The sequence below is a fragment of the Schistocerca gregaria genome, chromosome 3 (assembly GCF_023897955.1).
Source record: "Schistocerca gregaria isolate iqSchGreg1 chromosome 3, iqSchGreg1.2, whole genome shotgun sequence".
NCBI lineage: Eukaryota > Metazoa > Arthropoda > Insecta > Orthoptera > Acrididae > Schistocerca > Schistocerca gregaria.
The window spans coordinates 940,992,023-941,018,552 of NC_064922.1; the positions used below are offsets into that span (position 1 = coordinate 940,992,023).

General features: G+C 38.6%; 1 protein-coding gene across 1 annotated transcript in view; it reads right to left on the reverse strand.

Annotated features, from left to right (window-relative positions):
- LOC126355713 (solute carrier family 22 member 7-like) overlaps positions 1 to 26,530 on the reverse strand; it is a 57,400-nt gene that overhangs the window by 23,214 nt on the left and 7,656 nt on the right. The window contains exon 2 of the mRNA XM_050006081.1: positions 877 to 1,119. Coding sequence (XP_049862038.1) covers positions 877 to 1,119 — 243 coding nt within the window. The remainder of the gene's footprint in view (positions 1 to 876; positions 1,120 to 26,530) is intronic.

Genomic DNA, 26,530 nt, shown 5'->3' on the forward strand with positions numbered 1-26,530 from the left:
TTTGCAGTGGACATGCTGAACTATTTGGATAATGACAATGATTTCTCGAGGCTGGTGTGTTTCTCCAATGAGGTCACGTTTCATGTTTGTGGCTCAGTGAACTTCCATGATGCCCAGAACTGGATATCAGAATAATACTCTTGTCATATATTTGGGACAGTCCAAAGGTTAATGTGTGGTGCAGGTATATGTGTGACTGGTCCATTTTTCTTCCTTGAAAGCAATGTAAGTGGATATGTTTACCTAGGCATGTTAGTGAATTACACTATTCCTGGCTATAGGATATGGAAGATACTATCATCTTTCAGCTAGATGGAACTCCCACTCATCAGGCTCTAGAAGTCTGCATTTTTCTTAATGTGATCTTCCCCAACAGGTGGATTGGCAGTGATGACCCATTTCTGTGGCTCCCGACATCACCTGGCATTACCCACTGAGATTTCTTTCTTCGAGGAAATGTGAAAGACATTCTGTTCAAAACAGCAGTTCCTGATGTTGTGACATTGCAACAGCTCATCAGAGATGCCATGTGCACAATCACATGAGTCATGTTGCAGAATGTGGGGCAAGAGATTGAATACTGACTTGATATTTTGCAGTTACCAGGGGTACACATGTTGAAGTGACTTAATTGCTGAAGTGTATTATATAGGTTAAATGCTTATCTAAGGTTCAAAATTTAATAAGTAGAGGCATATGTGGTATAACACGTTTCATTTATTGTATTCAATTTATATTGTTTTGTTTTCAGGGTAAACATTTATGGATACCCTGCATTTCTTGTTTCTTGTTAGCGTATATACATGTTATTATTGTCAAATGGAGTAGTGTTTATTTATGATGAGTGGAATGAGAAAGAGAAAAGTAGTTACGTACATGTCACCTACATAGCCAAAAAGTAAGCCTAATGCCACTCCAATAGTCTGTGAGTAGAACAAGACGATATTAACAGTCTGCTGGTTGTCACAGACCCAATTCATCTGTGATGCCACTGTCAGTGAGAACCAGGTTTTGTCATACTCCCAGCTGTGCTGGCACTTCACAGGTTCCGTCTTGTTGCTGAAGTCCCTCACATCACTCTGGTTATACATCAAGCATTTGCTGAAAGCGGCTCCTTCCCTGCAAAAAGGCAGAAATTTGTGGATGAGCATGAGGCATCAGTGAGGTGCTCACTTCATACTCAAGGAATGAGAAAGCAGTGGAAAAGGAAATACCGGAAATGCTTGACTCAATCCAAAAAAGGGAACTGTCGACATTACTAAGAAATATTTCTCATGTTACATCAACATGCTACTGTTCATTGTACAACATAAAAGTAAAACAAAAGCAGTGTGCCCTGTTGTCAAATCAAAGTTAGGTGTTAGAGTTAGTAGTAATGAAATATCTAGGACTAAAATAGATGATAGCTTTATTGTAATCCTGGCTCAAATATCAAAGCGTTTAAATGAATTCTTCATAAATGTGGAAAAGTCAGATGTTGATGTAGCAGTATATCAGAGTGAAGCAAATCCCTTTGAAATCCTCCAAGAAGCTGAGTATCTTATGGATTTAAGAAAAAGCACAATATAGGACATGGAAAATGTTGTTGTTGTTGTGGTCTTCAGTCCTGAGACTGGTTTGATGCAGCTCTCCATGCTACTCATTTTATATACACTCTAGTTCATCAGTTATTTTGCTCCCCAAATAGCAAAACTCGTTTACTACTTTAAGTGTCTCATTTCCTAATCTAATTCCCTCAGCATCACCCGACTTAATTCGACTACATTCCATTATCGTTGTTTTGCTTTTGTTTATGTTCATCTTATATCCTCCTCTCAAGACACTGTCCATACCGCTCAACTGCTCTTCCAAGCCCTTTGCTGTCTCTGATAGAATTACAATGTCATCAGCGAACCTCAAAGTTTTTATTTCTTCTCCATAGATTTTAATACCTACTCCGAATTTTTCTTTTATTTCCTTAACTGCTTGCTCAATATACAGTTTGAATAACATCAGGGAGAGGCTACAACCCTGTCTCACTCCCTTCCCAACCGCTACTTCCCTTTCATGTCCCTCGAATCTTATAACTGCCATCTGGTTTCTGTACAAATTGCAAATAGCCTTTCGCTCCCTGTATTTTACCTCTTCCACCTTTAGAATTTGAAAGAGAGTATTCCAGTTTTAACGGACCTCTTCCTAAGATTTCCACAGTCTATAAGTTGTCCTTACTCCTTTATCCACATGGTGACTTCAGGCACTACAGGAGATTCAAATTTATAGGCCGAGGTCGTTAACAAGTACGAACAGTTTGGTACTTAACTCATATCGATGGCTGCGTTGTTGTCTTTGTGAAATCTAGAGGTGATTCCACTGTGATGTTCCCGCGGTTTTCTTTGTGTTTGGATGAGACTAACTGGTTTGTAGGGCAACGTGGTATTTTTGTTTTTAGAGAGCAAATGTTACATTATTTTTGCACATCACTATTTAATTCATTTATTCACATTTAACACTTCTACAATAATATGAAATAAGACATTGTTTTACACCACATCTGTATCGCCACCTCCTCCAACCCCCACTCCCGATCCAAAGACCATCAACCACCACTTTCAAAGCTCGACCTCATTCCCCCATGACCAAAGATAACCATCTCTTAGTTGTTACACTCGCAGTCAAATGCTATATTTACATAAAACATTACATGTAAAGAAATTACTGACATACATGATTTTACGTTCTGTTATAATACCCCCCCCTCCCCCCCCCCCCACACACACACAAGTCCATGCATGGCATGCATGGGATTGTGTGTCACTATGGAATAAAATAATCTACTACACACATCATGATAAAATATCCAGTTCCGAAAGTTAGTAATAAAATTGGTTTCCCAAGTGATCTTAGTTTTATATATATATACTTTGCAAGATATACAATTTGAAGATTACATTGGCTGTATTGAGTAATAAGTGTAATGAGTTTATAGCTAACAATAAAGTATGGCACCTTAAATTTAATTGATCATGGTGGTTGCAGTGCCGCATTAAGATGGGTACATAATTATATAGTATATGTATACACTCAAGTTTACTTCAATACTGACTTAATTCATCTTAGTTAACATTATCAGTGGTTTCTTTAGAATGTATTAAGTGAGCTGTGAAATGATGCATCTCTCACAATCTTTTAATATTAGTGCTTCAATGAAATACCTTATGGCATAGCTTGTGCCAAAACCAACCATTAAATGTAAAGAAATCATTATTCTAAAATAAACAGGTTCTTTTAACCACGTACATAAAATAGACATAGTTCAAAATATTGTAATACACAATGTTAAATGGTTGACTCTTAGGGAAAATTAATGTATATGTGATGAATATAATCACATGGTGGATCCAGTGCAAATTCCATTATGTCTGATCAGCACTGTATTAACAGAGTCAGATTGGTTTACATATTTATGATTTAATGTTCCTTTATAATGAGGTAGCTGACACATTCCATATATGATTGTGACTATCATTGCAGTATCCTGAAATTGTGTCAGCTTTATAGGTCAAACTATGACAAACTCTACACTTAAATTGTGTAAGATTGTTAGTATTTATACCTTAACTTTACATCATTATTAAACAGTGTTTCATTTTTATTCACTCAGATAGCATATTGCCATGAATAGAAATTATTTCAAATTGTGTAACAGGGTATGGGATAAATTCCTAACAGCTCTTCATTCACTTTACCATTAAATTATCTAAATTATTACAAAATATTCTCCCACAATATAAACTTAAAAATTAGTATCACATAATCTTCAATCCATCACAGGGGTTTCAAACGTAACACACCAACATCTGTCTCCATAATGCTCTAAACCTCAATATATTCTTAATTTGCATAATTAAATTTCATGACTATCCACTATATTTTTAACACACTATAATATGCTTGGTCTTTCAATGCACACTCTCATAATCTGACAAGTACCTCCAGTTTGCTTTATCCATAAAATAATGTTCCATCTGACATAGCTTACAAATGACAAGGTTTTGTCTTCTTACACACAATCATTATTCATATCTTATTACTTTAAAAGTGTCCACATCATTAACTTTGGTTTTTGTTAAGAGACATTACTATGACACTGGATACTGGTTCATGGTCTGACACACTGATCTCATACCAAATTTACTGAATGGGTATATAAGAGAACAAAGAGACATTAATACAGACATAATTCACATACACAAAATCTACTTCATACTTTCGGTTGACATAGTCCCACACTTTGACATGAAGTTTTCCTTGAATGATAAAGCAATAAAGTGATATAGTTGGGCCAGTCAGCTAGCTCTTTCTGAGCAGCATTTTACTTATTAATGACTATTTTATGGGTCATGTTTCTAGAGTTTTAACTCTGAAACATTGCGCAATCCAAATAACTTCTTGGATTTTGGGTAGATTAGCCTATAGGCATTAGGGTGCGGGTTTTCCTTGATTTCAAAGGGGCCTATATAGATGTCGAAAAATTTCTTTATTTCAGAACTCATCAATTTAGATTTTTCCTGTGTTTTTACTAAAACCAGATCTCCCGTCCTGAACTGTACTCCTTTGTTTCTTGCATCATGTCTCAGTTTTCTTACCTCTCCCTGCCTTTTCATAGTGTTCCTAACAGCTGTCTCTCTTTCCTGGGGTGTCATAGTTTGACAAGGTGGGAAATCAACTTTCTCAGAAAACAAATTTGCAGGTTGTCTATTAAATATTACTTCATAAGGTGAAAAACCAGTGGATGAATGCTGTAGGCTGTTCATTATATCCTTGAAGTCAGTAACATTTTCAATCCAATTAACATGATTTTTACTACAGTATGTTCTGCAGAGCCTTCCAATTTCCCTCATGTACCTTTCTGCTGGGTTACTTGATGGGTGACAAACCGAAATCAAAATATGTTTTATTCCTGTATTTTCAATAAAAATTTTCCATAATTTAGATGTAAACTGTGACCCATTATCAGACATGATGGCCTGGGGTATGCCAACATTTGTGAAATAATGATTCTTCAGCTTGATGATAACTTGTTTACTGGTTGCTCTCTTTAATGTATACAATTTTATAAATTTAGAGAAAACATCAACTATAACAAAGATGTAACTGTACCCTCCCCTTGATCTTGGTAGTGGTCCATATAGATCAATAGCTGTCAATTCAAGGTTTTTATTTGGTAAAATGTTTTGCATCAATCCTTTAGAAGTCTGTTTACTCACTTTTACCCTCTGACAACGATCACAGGTTTCAAGTTTTTTCTTCACTCTCCTACTGATATTATAGAAGTATACATTTTCCTGTATCTTCTGTATAAATTTTGTTGCTCCGCAGTGTCCGAAGCTTTCATGCATGTACCTGATTAACGTGTCAATACATTGCTCAGGCCAGCATAGTTTTCAATTGTCTAAGTCAGGTCTATGTCTCCTAAACAAAATCCCTTTTCGTACTTTATAATACTGATCTACCTTTTCTCCTCCCTTTTTCCCTACATAACTTTTAACCAACTTCCAATTTTCATCATGGTTTTGGTTTCTACGAATATCATTACAGATTTTCAGTATTTCAGCTTCATCTTTAACACCCTTTAAGTACGTAAGTTTGAACTCTTCCTCCTCTTTTCCATAAGTATTTTCAACATCTGCACCTACTGGTAGTCTGGAAAGGGCATCTGCAATGACATTATGTTTTCCCTGAATAAATTTGATCTCATAGTCAAACTGTTGAAGGAATAAAACCCACCTTGTTATACGGTCATGATAGAGTCTGCACTCCTGAATGTAAGACAGAGGTTTATGGTCAGAGAAAACAATTACCTTGTGCCCTAACAGATAACTTTTAAACTTATTAAATACCCAGTGGATGGCAAGTAGTTCTTTCTCTGTGACTGTATATGATTTTTCATACTTTTGTAAAACCCGGCTAGCAAAAGCAACAGAATGGTGCTCCAATTTTCCTTCTACTTCTATGTTTTGAAACAAGTGTGCCCCTAAACCCGTCTCACTACTATCTGTCATTATACAGAATGGCAACGACATAACAGGTTTATACAACATCTGACTTTGGGACAGTTGTTGTTTTATTTCCACGAATGCATCCTGACATTCTTGTGTCCAATCCCAAACAGTATTCTTTTTTAGTAAGTTACATAAGCAGTTTGCATTTAAAGCTTGGGTACTAAGAAATTTTCTATAGAATCCAGTGAGACCAAAAAAAATTGAGTTGTTTTTTGTTCTTGGGGGTAGGGAAGTTTACAATGGCCTCAAGTTTGTCCTTATCAGGTAAGATTCCCTTTTCTGAAATATTATGCCCCAAAAATTTCAGTTCATTAACTCCAAAACAACATTTTCCAATTTTACAGTCATTCCACCTTCCCTCAATTTTGAACAGACTTGTCTCAGAGGGTTTAGATGATCTTCCCAGGTTTTTCCAGTTACAAGAATGTCATCTACATATACTATTAATTTTGAAGACAATTCATCACCTAATACAAAATCCAGTGCTCTGATAAATTCAGCCACAGATACATTCAATCCAAAAGGGACAACACAATATTGGTAACTTTTGCCACCATGTAAAAAGGCAGTGTACTTCCTAGAATCAAGTTCAAGTGGTATTTGGTGAAAACCAGATGTCAAGTCTAGGCTACTCATAAATTTTACATTATCAAATGCAGCAGTTCATCCATATTGTCAGGATGGTCATTTTCTCTAATCAAGAACTTATTAAGGTGCCTAGAGTCAAGCACAATTCCAACCCCACCATTTCTCTTAGACACAACTACTAATGGGTTGTTGTAAGCAATTCTACTTCTTTCTATAATCCCCCAAGTTTCCATTTTTTGGATTTCCCTTTCTACATCTTTTTTCCTGGAGAATGGAATGCCATATGGTTTTAAGAAGAAAGGATGATGATCTCTGAGTTGAAGTCTGCACTGATAGTCTTTTACCTTCCCTGGTCTCTCACTAAATGTATCCTGAAATTCCCATAACACTTCTCTTAACTGATTTTTCTGACTTTCACTTAGATTTACAGCTTCCTTCAATTTGACTTCGACTAATTCTTCGAAATTTTGTTCATTTATAAGGTCAAAGGGTGTGTTATCACTTATGGGTTGATTATCTACCTCGCTTACAACAGCTTTGATAAGGTTGCAAGAATTACTACAGTTAAGGATGAACATTTCTGTTTTCAGAATACTATTTTTCTCAGGTTCAGTAATTATAAGACTCTTATCTTCCCAAGAGAAGCTTACACCCACTTTTAAGACCCAATCCATGCCAAAAATGATATTTTCTTCTAACCTTGGGACCACAAGGCAACCCTGCTCAAACTCCACATTTTCAATTTCAAACGTTAACAATACTTGACTCTTAACAACCTTACTTTGCCTACCAGTGGCACTTCTGATTTTTACCCCTACAACCGGCATTTCTACAAAGTTCTTACCATCTCTAATTTTATCTCTAAATTTTTCTGATATTGCACATATGGGGCTTCCTGTATCAATAAGACAGTGTCCTTCCCCATTGATTGACTCTTATTTTAATTATCGACAGCCTAATTCCTTTTTATCTGCCTTCCCCTCAGGGCCTTCATATAATAAATCTATTTCAATTTCCTTATAATTTCCATCTACTTCCTCCCTTTCAGTCTTCATCAGGTTTACCTGAGTTTCAGATTCTAAGTTACCAGTGTCAAGTTCACACTTTGGCTGCACACAAAATATCTCCCTACTGTTTATGTACCTTTCACTCAGACTCTTTCTTTTTTTCTCCCACCAGTGTGGGCATAAAACTCTACTAATTACACTTAGATGATACCAAAACACTTTGCTACTACCACTCTCATTATACTGATTCCACAGGATTTCTAACAATTGGCTTCCTTTACTTTCAATATCATGCAAATCTAATTCTTTCACAATATTTTCACTTTCGTTATCACCAATTTGATTAACCATGAAACCATCAGGACAGACATGTAGCAATTGATTTTCAGCTGTCACTTCATTATTCTTGTCATATTACTTTGATTCATCACCACAACTATCATTAAGTTTCAACACTTCATTATTTATTTCAATAAAAACATTGTACTCACATTCTGGTTTGCTTACCATACTTTTCACATCAATAATACTAACATCATCACTACTATGGTATACTTTACTGCCAGTTTCATCTATTTCTCTCTGTTTCTCACTTTCTATGGTTGATTCTTTTTCATCAGCTGATTCACTATTACCTTCTTATGTGAACAACCCCCCCCCCCCAATTCTGAAATAAAACATTTATTACTCTCTTCTTCAGTAGCTTGCTCTCCCCTTTTTGCCCAGCTGTAAAAATCATTTAACATCTCCTCGTCCCGAATTTAGTCAGAACTTTGATCTATCCTATGTTTATTATGTGGTGGTCTACTGTGCCACATAGCATCCCAATTTTTTTTAACAAAATTTATATAATTCACTTGATATTCCTGGTTTTTAACCTGTTTGTTAATGGTACAGTTATTTACACTATTTGGTTTTGTGTGAATGTTAGTGGTCCTATTATGTTTAAATCTGTTCGCCCCAAAGCTGTGGACCCTCATTGAAGCGGACCGGAGTTTTCCGGATGTCTACCTCTATTGTCACCCCTCCAATTTGTATTCATTCTGTTGTTACCTTCCCATCTGTTGTTCCTAGCTACACCACTGTTTTCCCAGTTACTCCCTCTCCCATTAGCATTGTACTCTCTTGTTCTACCATATTGGTGTGCATTCCGAAAATCCCTATCATCCCTTCTAGTGTTCTCCCCACGGTAATCAGAATTCCACCTCACACTGTAATGGTTTCCATTACTAAACTGTTGCACATTTCTCTCCATTACCCTGTCTAATTTGTCTATATATTTTAGAAACTGGTCTAAACAGTCATCAGGTCCATGCACTAATTCCCACTGAATTATTTCAGGTAACCTCCCTTTAAGGGCATCAATTTGTGTCATTTCGTCGAAGAGTTTATCTAGATTCACCAATTTCCTAAGTTCATCCCTCCAAAAGTCTTTCATTGAGTGGTTTCTGCCCCTGAAACTAGGCCCATTTAAAAATTCACTTTTTATTCTACCCTGTTCAGTCTCAGACCAAAACTTATTAAGAAACTCTTCTTAAAATCATCAAATCTGTATCGCCACCTCCTCCAACCCCCGCTTCCGATCCAAAGACCACCAACCACCACTTTCAAAGCTTGACCTCCTTCCCCGATGACCAAAGATAACTGTCTCTTAGTTATTACACTCGCAGTCAAAGGCTATATTTACATAAAACATTACATGTAAAGAAATTACTGACATACATGATTTTATTTATTTATTTATTTATTTATGCATTTATTTTACCTGGCAAGATTAGGGCCTTCAGGCCCTCTCTTACACCTAACCAGGCATACTCAGATTGAACGAGTTACAGTTTCTACTTAACATTAAGGACATATAGCCTATTATGCAGTATTGATGTTAAAGAAAAAAATAGATATTATAACAGGAGTACAATGATAATTATAACAATAAAAAATAATTATAACAATCAATAATAATAATAATAATAATAATAGTAATAATAATAATAATAATGACTATGTATATGAAAGTAAACATACTTTTCTTTTCTGAATGTCAGTCACATTGTTAGTTGGGAATTTTCTCGTTATGTTCTTGCAGCTTGTGAGTTATTCTCATCGAGCAGAGACATAAGACGATAGAATGGGGTGAAAGAGATATATAAGAGGTAGATAGGTTAGAGGAAGAGAAACAGAACGGTAAAATTCGAAGCTGTGATGGAAAGGAGAAAGAAAGAGATGGGAGGGGCACAAGAATGGTGGCTATACCGTCCCTAATATGTATGTTTTGAGTTCCCTCTTGAATGTTGAGTAGTTCTGGATAAGACGCAGATCACAGGGGAGCGCGTTCCATAGTCGTATGGCTGAGATGGAGAATGACACGGAGAAAGATTTTGTGTTATGTAAAGGTACAGCCAAGATGATAGACGTATCCGATATGGTGTTACGATTGTGGAATGATGATAGGTGTTTAATGTGAGAAGATAAGTATTGGGGGCACCAGTGGCTAAGAAATCGATGAAGTAAGCACATGGTGTGGAGATCGCGTGCCGTATGTGGGCGTATCCAACCTAGCTGGGAGTATGAAGGACTGATATGATCATACAACCGAATATTGCACACGTATCTAACGCAAGCCCTCCCCCCATGAACCATGGACCTTGCCGTTGGTGGGGAGGCTTGCGTGCCTCAGCGATACAGATGGCCGTACCGTAGGTACAACCACAACGGAGGGGTATCTGTTGAGAGGCCAGACAAACATGTGGTTCCTGAAGAGGGGCAGCAGCCTTTTCAGTAGTTGCAGGGGCAACAGTCTGGATGATTGACTGATCTGGCCTTGCAACATTAACCAAAACGGCCTTGCTGTGCTGGTACTGCGAACGGCTGAAAGCAAGGGGAAACTACAGCCGTAATTTTTCCCGAGGACATGCAGCTTTACTGTATGATTAAATGATGATGGCATCCTCTTGGGTAAAATATTCCGGAGGTAAAATAGTCCCCCATTCGGATCTCCGGGCGGGGACTACTCAGGAGGATGTCGTTATCAGGAGGAAGAAAACTGGCGTTCTACGGATCGGAGCGTGGAATGTCAGATCCCTTAATCGGGCAGGTAGGTTAGAAAATTTAAAAAGGGAAATGGATAGGTTAAAGTTAGATATAGTGGGAATTAGTGAAGTTCGGTGGCAGGAGGAACAAGACTTCTGGTCAGGTGACTACAGGGTTATAAACACAAAATCAAATAGGGGTAATGCAGGAGTAGGTTTAATAATGAATAGGAAAATAGGAATGCGGGTAAGCTACTACAAACAGCATAGTGAACGCATTATTGTGGCCAAGATAGATACGAAGCCCACACCTACTACAGTAGTACAAGTTTATATGCCAACTAGCTCTGCAGATGACGAAGAAATTGAAGAAATGTACGATGAAATAAAAGAAATTATTCAGATAGTGAAGGGAGACGAAAATTTAATAGTAATGGGTGACTGGAATTCGAGTGTAGGAAAAGGGAGAGAAGGAAACATAATAGGTGAATATGGATTGAGGCTAAGAAATGAAAGAGGAAGCCGCCTAATAGAATTTTGCACAGAGCACAACTTAATCATAGCTAACACTTGGTTTAAGAATCATGAAAGAAGGTTGTATACGTGGAAGAACCCTGGAGATACTAAAAGGTATCAGATAGATTATATAATGGTAAGACAGAGATTTAGGAACCAGGTTTTAAGTTGTAAGACATTTCCAGGGGCAGATGTGGACTCTGACCACAATCTATTGGTTATGACCTGTAGATTAAAACTGAAGAAACTGAAAAAATGTGGGAAATTACGGAGATGGGACCTGGATAAACTGAAAGAACCAGAGGTTGTACAGAGTTTCAGAGAGAGCATAATGGAACAATTGACAGGAATAGGGGAAAGAAATACAGTAGAAGAAGAATGGGTAGCTCTGAGGGATGTAGTAGTGAAGGCAGCAGAGGATAAAGTAGGTACAAAGACGAGGGCTGCTAGAAATCCTTGGGTAACAGAAGAAATATTGAATTTAATTGATGAAAGGAGAAAATATAAAAATGCAGTAAATGAAGCAGGCAAAAAGGAATACAAACGTCTCAAAAATGAGATCGTCAGGAAGTGCAAAATGGCTAAACAGGGATGGCTAGAGGACAAATGTAAGGATGTAGAAGCTTATCTCACTAGGGGTAAGATAGATACTGCCTACAGGAAAATTAAAGAGACCTTTGGAGAGAAGAGAACCACGTGTATGAATATCAAGAGCTCAGATGGCAGCCCAGTTCTAAGCAAAGAAGGGAAGGCAGAAAGGTGGAAGGAGTATATAGAAGGTTTATACAAGGGCGATGTACTTGAGGACAATATTATGGAAATAGAAGAGGATGTAGATGAAGACGAAATGGGAGATACGATACTGCGTGAAGAGTTTGACAGAGCACTGAAAGACCTGAGTCGAAACAAGGCCCCGGGAGTAGACAACATTCCATTAGAACTACTGACGGCCTTGGGAGAGCCAGTCATGACAAAACTCTACCAGCTGGTGAGCAAGATGTATGAGACAGGCGAAATACCCTCAGACATCAAGAAGAATATAATAATTCCAATCCCAAAGAAAGCAGGTGTTGACAGATGTGAAAATTACCGAACTATCAGTTTAATAAGCCACGGCTGCAAAATACTAACGCGAATTCTTTACAGACGAATGGAAAAACTGGTAGATGCAGACCTCGGGGAGGATCAGTTTGGATTCCGTCGAAATGTTGGAACACGTGAGGCAATACTGACCTTACGACTTATCTTAGAAGAAAGATTAAGAAAAGGCAAACCTACGTTTCTAGCATTTGTAGACTTAGAGAAAGCTTTTGACAATGTTGACTGGAATACTCTTTTTCAAATTCTAAAGGTGGCAGGGGTAAAATACAGGGAGCGAAAGGCTATTTATAATTTGTACAGAAACCAGATGGCAGTAATAAGAGTCGAGGGGCATGAAAGGGAAGCAGTGGTTGGGAAAGGAGTGAGACAGGGTTGTAGCCTCTCCCCGATGTTATTCAATCTGTATATTGAGCAAGCAGTAAAGGAAACAAAAGAAAAATTTGGAGTAGGTATTAAAATTCATGGAGACGAAGTAAAAACGTTGAGGTTCGCCGATGACATTGTAATTCTGTCAGAGACGGCAAAGGACTTGGAAGAGCAGTTGAACGGAATGGACAGTGTCTTGAAAGGAGGATATAAGATGAACATTAACAAAAGCAAAACGAGGATAATGGAATGTAGTCAAATTAAATCGGGTGATGCTGAGGGAATTAGATTAGGAAATGAGACACTTAAAGTAGTAAAGGAGTTTTGCTATTTAGGAAGTAAAATAACTGATGATGGTCGAAGTAGAGAGGATATAAAATGTAGACTGGCAATGGCAAGGAAAGCGTTTCTGAAGAAGAGAAATTTGTTAACATCGAATATAGATTTATGTATCAGGAAGTCGTTTCTGAAAGTATTTGTTTGGAGTGTAGCCATGTGTGGAAGTGAAACATGGACGATAACTAGTTTGGACAAGAAGAGAATAGAAGCTTTCGAAATGTGGTGCTACAGAAGAATACTGAAGATAAGGTGGATAGATCACGTAACTAATGAGGAGGTATTGAATAGGATTGGGGAGAAGAGAAGTTTGTGGCACAACTTGACTAGAAGAAGGGATCGGTTGGTAGGACATGTTTTGAGGCATCAAGGGGATCACAAATTTAGCATTGGAGGGCAGCGTGGAGGGTAAAAATCGTAGAGGGAGACCGAGAGATGAGTACACTAAGCAGATTCAGAAGGATGTAGGTTGCAGTAGGTACTGGGAGATGAAGCAGCTTGCACAGGATAGAGTAGCATGGAGAGCTGCATCAAACCAGTCTCAGGACTGAAGACAACAACAACAACATCTAACGCAAGCATTCATCACTAGCTCGAGGCATCTAGAATTTTCACTATTTGTGCCGTGTTGAACTACATCGCAGTAGTAAAGATTAAGCAAGACTAGTGTTTGGACTAATTTTTGTGTTAACATGGGTTGGAAATATTTTTCTAAATTTTTGAATTGCATGTAGGGAGGAGAGCGATTTCCGGCAAGCTGTGACTGTTTGTTCTTCCCAGTTTAGGTGTTCATCCAAGATTATTCCAAGGTCTTTTACTGTTTTTTTGGTATGGTAGTTGGGTACCATTGAGGAGTATTTTAGGGACTGTTTCGCGAAAGTACCTGCTGATTGACTTTGGATGAGATATAAGTATGACCTGGGATTTCTTGGGGTTTAGTTTCAGACCTAGGTTCTGTGCCCATCGAGAAACAGAGCAAAGACCTGCGTTCATACTCGCTACTGCGCCAGCAATGTTCTTGGGGCTTGCACTTATGTACAGTTGGATGTCGTCGGCATAAAGATGGTAGTTGCAGGAGTGAATCACTGAAGAAATATCATTAATGTACAGTGAGAAGAGTAGTGGACCAAGGACGGAGCCTTGGGGAACTCCAGAGCGCACGCTTTTCCATGATGACTTTTCCGACCCACAAATAACTTGTTGACTTCTGTTTTTGAGGTAGCTGTTGAACCATTGTATTGCGCTGTTTGAGAAATTCAGCTGTTTCATTTTAATTAGTAATATATCGAAGTCAACTGTGTCAAAAGCCTTGCTAAAGTCAAGCAGTGTTAGGATAGTAGCTTCACGTCTGTCCATAGCATGTTTAATGTCATCAGTTACTTTGATTAATGCGGTTGCTGTACTATGGTGCTTTCGAAAGCCTGACTGATATTCGTCATAGATGTTATGAGTTTTGAGGTAATCCGTCAGTTGTTCATGGACGATGTGCTCTAGGGCTTTAGAAATTGCAGGTAGTATGCTGATCGGTCTGTAGTCACCTGGCGACTTAGGGTTGTCAGTCTTGGGTATAGGCTTAATTACACTTTGCTTCCACTCAGTAGGATATGTACTACTGACAAGACACAGGTTGAAGATGTCTGTGATAACTGGAATAATAGTGTCTACGACGTTCTTAATCATGCCAATGCTCACTCCATCATTTCCTACTGCCTCGGAAGAGATTCTCATAATTGCCTTGTGTACTGTGCCGGTAGTGACATGTTTTAGGAAAAACTTGTCTCTCGAGAGATTGATATCTTGGGGCTGGTAATTTGTCGCTGCGTGGCAGTTTGCAGCTGTTGAGAAGAAATCGTTTAATTCTTGTGCAGACGCTTGATAAACAGCGTCAGATCTTCGCTTCCCTATACCGAAACTGCGCTGCTTTTTCCACAGTGCAGCAGGTTTTGATATGCTGCATACGACAGAGCGGGCATGTCTGATTTTGGCATTCCTCACGCTTTGCTTGGTTCTGTTTCGGAGTTTCCTATAAGCTTCGTACGCCTCAGGAGTTCGGTTACGCTTGAAGGCCCTATGTGCAGCATCACGTTTATTCATTAACTGACGTAATGCAGTGGTGAGCCACGGAGCGGGAGCTCTCTTTACCTTAACAGTGCGTTGAGGAGCATGTTTATCATACAGTGCAATAATTTTGCGACATAATTGCCGAATTTTTTCGTCTAAAGTCGGTTCATCGCTTATATCATGCCAAGGGATGTCTAAGAAATCCTTTTGAAGAGCGTCATGGTTAACATTTTTTAAGTTTCTGTAGGTTACCAGGTGAGATTTTTCTTTGGTAGTATGCATTGAGTAATTTAAAAATATCACGTCATGAGCAGAGAGTCCCGGAGCGGATGTCTGATTGGCGCGGATTATTTTATCTGGTCGCTTTGTTGCTATTATATCTATGATTGTGTGGCTGTGTGGCGTGTGATGTGTTGGGTCCAGCGGTGTTAAACTCATATCATTGGAGTGGAACAGTCGCCTTAGTTTTTCGGCAGAGGGAGATTTTAACTGTAAGTCGATGTTTGTGTCGCCCATAATGATTATGTGTTCATACTGTGACACGAGTGAGGACAGGGCAGACTGAAAGGAGGACATGGCACCGACGTTTGGAGGTTTATAGATTACTCCAATTAGCAGTTTCTGATTTGATGTATTTATTTCGAAAAACAAGAACTCTGCTTCTCCTTCGCCCTTCTTTGCATCCGATGTGCATAGCACAGTAGGTGTCAGATCAGAGCGAACATAGGCACCCACACCACCCCCGCGTCGTGTTTCACGATCTGCCCTTAGGAGAGAGTAACCAGCGATTCGGATAGCGTCGGAAGAAATGTTTGGTTTCAACCAAGTTTCAGAGACGAGGATAATGTGGAACCGCGATTGGCAGAACAGGTCACAGAACTCGTCGAAGTGAGCCGTTAGCGACTGCGCGTTCGCGTGGGCCACAAAGAGCCCGCCGCCGGAACCGGTCCGTCCCATTGTGGCCGCCTGTAGGACCGAGCGCGCTCCGTTTACCTGCTGGCCGGAAGAGGGACAAAAGCTGGATTTCGCGGGGCGAGACATATTTACAGGTGTGTCCAAGGTCGTGACTGACTCAAGCGTCTGTGGACTAAAGGTGAAAAACACGCTGGAAGTATCGAAGAAGGGAGTGAAAAGAAAGATGGAAAGTGGCAGTAGTGGTTACGAAAAAGATAGCAGTAGTAGTAGTGGTGGTGGCGAAGATGAAAATAACAGATATAGAAAGGCGGTTGTAAGGAGATTCCTGTTAATGGAGAATGTTAATTCCCATTTGACTGACAATATGAATATACATGAGCACTGATAATAGACAAATAAAGAAACAATATTTTTGTGAAACAATTGACTGATTTTAAATAGAGTATTTATGGTACTTATAGAAATAACGGAGCAGTATTTAAGCTAAAAAAATGAAAAGAAAGAATAAAAAATTAACTTATATTAGACAGATTACAATATGAGACTTTGTGTCTCGCAAGATTTCGCTCAGTCTTTCAGTTCGAACATGTTTGTCACCGTTTTCCTCCCTCCTTCCGTCTTGATTACGATCCTGCCATCCTGGGTCCATACATTTTGAAGGCCAAACTGTGTGATCGCAGCGTTCAAAACTTTTAGTCTTTCGCGCGTCAGATCTTCCCTCAGGGTAACCCCACTCTTGGCGTGGTTTCTTTTCTGAGCAAACACTTCAGCTCTTTTCCGGTAAGACACAAATTTAATTATTATGGGCCTGGGTTTCATGGCACCTGGTATCCTGCGCCCAACACGGTGGCTTCTGTCAATATCGCCCACGTCGATCTGCACGCCAAGTTTCTCACGCACGAGGCTAATGGCCAGGTCGTCGGTGTTTTCGCGATCGTTTTCAGCTACCCCGAACAAGCGCAAGCTGTTCCTTCGCTGATACTGCTCAATTTCATCGGTGGCAGCAGACAGTTTAGCCTCCAGGTCGGCGGCTTTTTTCTCTTGTGCGGCCAGGGACTTTCTAAGAGACTGGATTTCGGTGCTGTTGCGCCCGACAGACCCTTGCAGTTTGTCCATGACCGCGGCCGTCACAGAGTCCGTGATGGATTGGACGATTACGTCTAGCGTGTCTTTGCTGTGCAGCGCCGCACTCACCTGGGACCGGACGAGCTCCCCGATGTCGGGAAGCGGGGCCTCACCTGCCGCCGGAGACCGGGCGCCCGCGCTGCCTGCGCCCCTGTAGCCTCGCCTGCTGCCGCTTACTCGTGCTCTTCCCATTTTTCACGCACTTATCACTTATCACTTGTGGTAATCAATGGAGAACAATACACCACGGCAAGTAACACTTGTTTAGTCAGATGCACACGTTGTGGACTGCCGCACTTCTCTGTAACACCTTCAATGAGCGGAAAAACTCGCGAGCCGAAGAAACGCGCGTCACTCAGTGGCCACCATATTCCAGACGTTCTGTTATACAGTCAACATTGTCAAAAGCTTTCTCTAAGTCTACAAATGCTAGAAACGTAGGTTTACCTATCCTTAATCTTCCTTCTAAGATAAGTCGTGGGGTCAGTATTCCCTCATGTGTTCCAATATTTCTGCGAAATCCAAACTGCTCTTCCCCAAGGTCTGCTTCTACCAGTTTTTCCATTCATCTGTAAAGAATTCACGTTAGTATTTTGCAGCTGCGAGTTATTAAACTGATAGTTCGGTAATTTTCACATCTGTCAACACCTGCTTTCTTTGCGATTGGAATTATTATATTCTTCTTGAAGTCTGAGGGTATTTCGCCTGTCTCATATATTTTGCTCACCAGATGGTAGAGTTTTGTCAGGACTGGCTCTCCCAAGGCCGTCAGTAGTTCTAATGGAATGTTGTCTACTCCCGGGGCCTTGTTTCGACTCAGGTCTTTCAGTGCTCTGTCAAACTCTTCACGCAGTATCGTATCTCCCATTTCATCTTCATCTACATCCTCTTCCATTTCCATAATAGTGTCCTAAAGTACATTGCCCTTATGTAGACCCTCTATATACTTCGTCCACCTTTCTGCTTTGGTCTTTCAGTGCTCTGTCAAACTCTTCACGCAGTATCGTATCTCCCATTTCATCTTCATCTACATCCTCTTCCATTTCCATAATAGTGTCCTAAAGTACATTGCCCTTATGTAGACCCTCTATATACTTCGTCCACCTTTCTGCTTTCCCTTCTTTGCTTATAACTGGGTTTCCATCTGAGCTCTTGATATTCATACAAGTGGTTGTCTTTTCTCCAAATGTCTCTTTAATTTTCCTGTAGGCAGTATCTATCTTACCCCTAGTGAGATAAGCCTCTACATCCTTACATTTGTCCTCTAGCCATGCCTGCTGAGCCATTTTGCACTTCCTGTCGATCTCTTTTTGAGACGTTTGTATTCCTTTTTGCCTGCTTCATTTACTGCATTTTTATATTTTCTCCTTTCATCAATTAAATTCAATATTTCTTCTGTTACCCAAGGATTTCTACTTGCCCCATATTTTTACCTACTTGATCCTGTGCTGCATTCACTACTTCATCCCTCATAGCTACCCATTCTTCTTCTACTGTATTCCTTTCCCCCATTCTTGTCAATTGTTCCCTTATGCTCTCCCTGACTGTACAACCTCTGGTTTAGTCCGTTTATCCAGGTCCAATCTCCTTAAATTCCCACTTTTGTGCAGTTTCTTCAGTTTTAATCTACAGTTCATAATCAATAGATTGTGGTCAGAGCCCACATCTGCCCCTGGAAATGTGTTACAATTTAAAACCTGGATCTCAAATCTCTGTCTTATCATGGAAAATGTTATCATTAAAAAATAAAAACTCTGCTGTGTGGGATGGGATACCCATTAAAGTGATTAAAACAGTTTGTGTCATAATAGCAACTCACCTAACTAAAATATTCAACCTGTGTTTTGAACAGAGATGCTTTCATGATGTTTTGAAGTATGCTGAAGTTAGACCTCTGTTCAAGAAAGGGTCAAGGGAAGACATAATAATAATAATAATAATAATAATAATAATAATAATAATAATAGTAAAGATTGCAGCAATTGACATCGTTAAATGAAATTACAATTTATAATACAGTGTGATAAGGTATTGACTACTGAAATATTTTAGCTTATATTACAATAAACGTACAGTGGGTCATCTGTTGGAATACTGCATTTTACAGTTGAAGAATTCATTGATATAGAATGGTTGAGCAATAAACAATTCATGCAGGCTTTCTTTGAATGTATGTTCAGGAAGATCCTGTATAGCATGTGGCAGCTTATTAAATATTTTGTGCCCTGTGACTTCATAGCTATTTATTGATTTTGATAGTCTGTGGTAAGGTTTGTATATGTGTTTAATGCTTCTTTTGTTGTAACAATGTACATTTTCTCTACATTTCACATCTTGTAGGTCCTTCTTCATAAAGATCAAGACATTGTATATATAGAGGTTTATTACTGTCATAATTTTCTGTTTAGTAAATAAGGGTTTGCAGTGAGCCTTATGTGAAGAATTTGTAATTATCCTAATGGCTTTCTTCTGCAATAATAGGATGTCATGTATATGACTACAGTTACCCTGCAAGATAATGAATGCCATTGGATATTATACTTTGGAAAAATGGAAAATAAGATGATCTGATGTATGTTTCAGGTACACAATTTCTGAGTTGTCTTAATAATAAATTACTCTAGATAGCTTACTACTAATATAGTTTACATGTTGGCCCCAGGATAACTTTTCGTCTAAATAAATTCCGAGGAATTTAACAGAACTAGGGTCATCAGATAGTGGCTTGTCTCTTAGGGTGAAGATGATCTGGTGAGTTTTATTTTCATTTAGCAGAAACCATTTGCTCTGAACCAATATGCTGCATGAGTGAGTGTATTTTCAGCACAGGTTTTAAGATCATTAAGATTGTTACTGCTATGAAGAAAAGTCGTATCATCTGCATACAATACAGTGGTGGGTCTAATAAATGAGGGGATGTCACTGATCATTATCAGAAACTATCAGCCTATTTTCATTTAGCAGAAAACCATTTGCTCTGAACCAATCTGAACCAATATGCTGCATGAGTGAGTGTATTTTCAGCACAGGTTTTAAGATCATTAAGATTATTACTGCTATGAAGAAAAGTCGTATCATCTGCATACAATACAGTGGTGGGTCTAATAAATGAGGGGATGTCACTGATCATTATCAGAAACTATTAGCCTATTTCTATTCTTCTAGTCCTGTCAAAAGTTTTGTAGGAGGCAACTCGAAATCAGATCAAAAACTTTATTGTAAAAATGATATTATTATAAGTAACCAATTTGGATTTCAGCCAGACAAAAACACTCTGGATGCAGTGAATGACGTTATTGAAAAGACAGGCAAATCATTGGATAAGAGGAGTAAGGTTGCAGGTATCTTCTGTGATCTCATAAAAGCATCTGACCCCATGAACTATGGCTTGCAATTGTACAAATTAGACAAATACAGGATTAAGGACAAGGGCTAACATCAGAAAACAATGGCTAACAACAGAAAACAAAAGGTAACTCTCACCTAAGATACAGTGAATTATTATTGTAAATGGAGTATAATATCACAAGGTGTGCCTCTAGGCTCTGTTTGGGGCAAGTCCTGTTTTTATTCTACGTAAATGACTTACACATAAATATAAGTCCCCCTTCAGTTCTGTTTGTAGACGATTATTTTGTTTTAATTGAAGATGATGATGCAGGAAAAAAATTCTGAGCTCCATCGTATACCTTAAAAACTGGCTTAGTTAAGTGGGTTGAAACTGAGCATTGCAAAAACCCATATGGTACATTTCAAAACCAATCATTCGAAATGTGTGGAACTTAAAATACAACATAAGAATCAACTTATGAAAGAAGTTGACATGGTCAAATTCCTGGGACTCAATGTGGACAAGAACCTAAGCTGGAATACACATATTGACTCCCTATAAAAATAAACTAAGCAATTGGGACTTTCAAACACAGATACTAGCAAATTCCATTGACTTGAGAACACGAAAAATTGATGATCATAGCTATTTTGAATCTGTCATTGGGTGTGGAATAATTCTTTGGAAAGTTTAAGTAGTGTATCTCGAATACTGAAATTGCAAAAGAAAATAGTCCAGTACATGTGTACTGCACAACAAACAGAGAACAGAGTCTTATCGCCCATTATTTTGGAAACTCTAAATCTAACTGTTACCTCTATATACATTTATGAAATTATAATTTTCCTATACAGCAGGCAAAACTTATTTGAGGAGAATTATTTTAACTATACATGTAACACAAGAAATAAAAGTAATTTTATGCTGCCCACACACCAGTTGAAATTATGTGCATGGACTCCTTAGTATATGAGGATGACGATATTCAACAAGCTAATGGGCAAAAACATATTTAACATGAAGTCAGAAATTTTAAAAATGAGGCTACAGCAGATTCTATGGGAGAAATGCTACTGTTTAGTAGATCATTTGTGAAAGGGGTGGTTACGTTTTAGATTCTGTTGTATGTATGTATAACAAAATTGTATTATAAGATTACTATGAAGCTGTCTGTTAACATCAGATCTTCTTTGTTTATTGTGAAATTTTACGACAATTTGAGATGTCTCCTGTACCTGGATCAAATGACTTAGGTTATAAACGTTGTGAGACAAAGAAAACACAACTCACAAAAGTCTACATTTATTTATTTATCATAACCCATTTTCCTGATGACAACAAAGTAATGTTACATATAAATAGAATTACATTTATCTGAATCTTTACAATAGTCTGTTACTACTTCTTTCTTTCCTTTTCTTCGTTACTGAATACTGAATGGAGATTACAGCACCTGAGAGTGTGTGCGATGATCATGTGTGCAGAAGCTAGACGAGGAAACTAGATGGGTAAGTAAGTCAAACCCAACTACATAAAAATAACATTTTGACTCCAAAACAATGGTATTAATACTACATGGAAAAACAAAAGGCTTGGAAATAATACAACTGTACAAACTAACTTAACCAGGGGGAAAAGGCATTGTCGGGAATGCCAAAGGAAAGTGTGTTAGTACCGCTGTTATTTTCTCTATGCATAAATTTTCATAAGGACAGGATGAGCAGCAATCTGTGGCTGTTTACTGACGATGCTGTGATGTGTAGGAAGGTGTCATCATTGAGTGACTGTAGGAGGATTCAGGATGACTTAGACAAATTTTCTAGTTGGCGTGATGAATCGAAGCTAGTTCTATATGTAGATAAAGGTCAGTTAACCCAGATGATTAGGAAAGAACAAACCTGCAAGGTTCAAATATAGTACTACTAGCGTCCTACTTGACACAGTCACATTGATTAAATATCTAGGCATAACGCTGCAGAGCGATATGAAATGGAATGAACATATAAGGATTGTAGTGGGGTTGATGAATGGTCGACTCCTGTTTATTGAGAGAATTTTAGAAAATATTATTCATTTGCAGAGGAAAATGCATACACATCACTAGGGCGAACGATTCTTGAGTACTGCATGGGTGTTTGGGATCCGCACCACATTTGATAAAAGGAAGACAAGCAGTTCAGAGGTGGGCTGAGAGACTGGCTACTGGCAGGTTCGAACAACACCAAAATTTTACGGAGATGCTGTGGAACCTCAGATGGGAATCCCAAGAGGGGAGGCAATATTCTATTCAAGCAAAGTTATTGGGAAAATTTAGACAACAGTGATTTGAAGCTGTCTGCTGAACGATTCTACTATTGCCAACATTCATTTTGCTTAAATAGTATGAAGACAAAATAAGAGAAATTAGGATTCGCACAGAGGCATACATATAGTTATTTTTCCCTTGCTCATTTGCAAGTGGGGAAGGAAAGGAAATGACAAATAGTGGTAGAGGTTACCTTATCCGAAGCACTCTATGGTGGCTTCCAGAGTATGTGTGAAGGTGTAGATGTAGATGTAGAAAGACAGATGCTGCCTACGTATTTTAAACAAAGCCTTTGGGAACAGAGAAACAGCTGTACGGATGTCAACAGCTTAACTGGCAACCAGATACATGCGCTAGTAGTATTGTGTGTACAAGGTATAAAGGGCAGTGCATTGGTGGAACTGTCATTAGTATTGAGGTGACTCATGTGAAAAGGTTTCCAACGTGATTATCACTTTATGACGGGAATTAACACACTTTCTACATGGGACAGTTGTCGGAGCTAGATGCATGGGACAATCCACTTTGGAAATCATTAGGGAATTCAGTATTCCAAAATGTGCAGTGTTAAAAGTGTGCCGAGAATAGCACATTTAAGGCATTGTCTCTCACTACAGACAACCCAGTGGCTGACAGCTTTTGCTTAACGATCGAGTGCAGCTGTGTATGTGTAAAAATTGTCAGTAGTAACAGACCACAAGGACTAAAATAGTGCAGAAATCGACATGGGATATATAATGAATGTTCGTGTTAGGATAGTGTGGCCAAATTCAATGTTAATGAGCTATAGCAGCAGACGCCCAACGCGAGTGCCTTTGCACCTGCAGTGACTTTCCTGGTCTTTTGACCATATCTGTTGGGTCCTAGACGATTGGAAAACCATAGCCTGGTCAGGATAAGCCCAGTTTCAGTTAGTAAGAACTGATAGTAGGCTTTGAATGTGACACAGACCTCACGAAGCCACGGACTCATATTGTACAATGCACTGTGTAAGCTGGTGGTGGCTCCATAATGGTGTGAGTTGTATTTACATGGAATGAACTGGTTCCTCTGGTCCAACTGAATTGGGCATTGCCTGAAATGGCTATATTTGGCTACTTGGAAACCATTTACAGCCATTCATAGAACTCACGTTCCCAAACACGTATGTCATGTCACTGAGTCACAATTTTTTTCAGTTGGTTTCAAGAACATTCTGGGCAATTGGAGTGAGTGATTTGGCCCCCCAAATCACCTGACATGAATCCCATCTAAAATTTACGGGACGCAACTGAGAGGTCAGTTCACGGACAAAATCTTGCACTGGTAACACCTTTGGAGTTATAGATTGCTATAAAGGTGGCGTGGCTGAAGTTGTCTGCTGGGAACTACCAACAACGTGTTGAGTCCATGCCAGACAAGTTGCTGCACTACACTGAACAAAAGGAGGTCCGATACAATATTAGAAGGCATCCTATGACTTTTGTCACCTCAGTGTACTGAGCAAAGAAGGGAAAACAGAAAGAGGGAAGGAATTTAGAGCACTTTATACATGGGAAACAAACGCGAAGGCAATATTGCAGAAAGGAAAGAAAATGTAGATGAAGGGTTGAGACAGCACAACAGCTACGGTCACACGTTCGAATCCTGCCTCGGGCGTGGATGTGTGTGATGTCCTTAGGTTAGTTGGGTTTAAGTAGTTCTAAGTTATAGGGGACTGGTGACCTCAGAAGTTAAGTCCCATAGTGCTCAGAGCCATTTGCACCATTTGTGAAGGGTTGAGTGATATTATTCAGAGATGAGAATTTGCAGAAAACTGAAAGACATAAGTAAAAATAAATAATAATAATAATAACCCTGTTGTAGACGACATTCCCTCAGATTTACTGAGATCTTTGGGAGAGTCAGCCATAAAAAGCCCCTAGATGTAGGATACACGAGACAGGCAAAATACCCAGAGAGTTAAAGAAGAATATAATAATTCCAATTCCAAAGAAGCTAAGTGCTGACAAGTGGAATATTAGTGGACTATCAGTTTAATAATTCATGGTTACAATATACTTATATGAATTGTTTAAATCAGAATAAAAAACTGATTTTAAGCAGCCTTGGGTGACATCTGTATGGTTAGATTAGATTAGATTAGATTAATACTTGTTCCATAGATCATGAATACGACACTTCGTAATGATGTGGAATGTGTCAGGTTAATAAAAGATGTCTGTACAAGAAATTACATTACACAAAATATTGCATGACACTAATGATTAAGATTTTTTTTTACTTAGTTTATATCTAAAAATTCAGCCAATGAGTAGAAGGAGTTGTCATCTAGAAATTCTTTTAATTTATTTTTAAATGTTAGTTGGCTATCTGTCAGGCTTTTGATGCTGTTTGGTGGGTGCCCAAAGACTTTTGTGGCAGCATAATTGACCCCTTTCTGTGCCAAAGTCAGATTTAACCCTGCATAGTGAAGATCATCCTTTCTCCTGGTGTTATAGGTATGCACACTGCTATTACTTTTGAATTGAGTTGGATTATTATCAACAAATTTCATAAGGGAATATATATACTGTGAGGTTACTGTGAGGATCCCTAGATCCTTAAATAGATGTCTGCAGGATGACCGTGGGTGGGCTCCAGCAATTATTCTGATTACACGTTTTTGTGCAATGAATACTTTTCTACTCAACGATGAATTACCCCAGAATATGATGCCATACGAAAGCAGTGAATGAAAGTAGGCATAGTAAGCTAATTTACTGAGATTCTTATCACCAAAATTTGCAATAACCCTAATAGCATACGTAGCTGAACTCAGACGTTTCAGCAGACCATCAATGTGTTGCTTCCAGTTTAACCTCTCATCAATGGACACACCTAAAAATTTTGAAAATTCTACCTTAGCTACAGACTTCTGTTCAAATTCTATATTTATTACTGGAGTTGTGCCATTTACTGTACGGAACTGTATATACTGTGTTTTATCAAAATTTAAAGAGAGTCCATTTGCTGAGAACCACTTAATAATTTTGTGAAAAACATCATTTACAATTACATCACTTAGTTCTTGGTTTTTGGATGTTATTACTATACTTGTATCATCAGCAACAAGAACTAACTTTGCATCTTCATCAATGTGGAATGGTAAGTCATTAATGTATATCAAGAACAGTAAAGGACCTAAGACCGAACCCTGTGGGACCCCGTGCTTGATAGCACCCCAGTTTGAGGAATCAGCTGTTGTTTTAACATTACACGAACCACTTATTTCAACTTTCTGCATTCTTCCAGTTAAGTATGAATTAAACCATTTGTGCACTGCCCCACTCAAACCATAATGATTTAGCTTATCTAAAAGAATTCCATGATTTACACAATCAAAGGCCTTTGAGAGATCACAAAAAATACCAATGGGTGATGTCCGGTTATTCAGAGCATTTAATATTTGATCAGTGAAAGTGTATATAGCATTTTCTGTTGAAAAGCCTTTCTGAAAACCAAACTGACATTTTGTTAGTACTTTATTTTTACAAATATGGGAGGCTACTCTTGAATACATTACTTTCTCAAAAATTTTTGATAGAGCTGTCAGAAGAGAGATTGGGCGGTAGTTGTTGACATCCGACATATCCCCCTTTTTATGCAATGGTTTTACAATGGCATATTTCAGTCTATCAGGGAAAACACCCTTCTCCAAAGAGCTATTACATACGTGGCTGAGAATCCTACTTATCTGTGGGGAACAAGCTTTAAGTACTTTGCTGGAAATGCCATCAATTCCGTAAGAGCTTTTACTTTTCAGTGAGTTTATTATTTTACTGATTTCA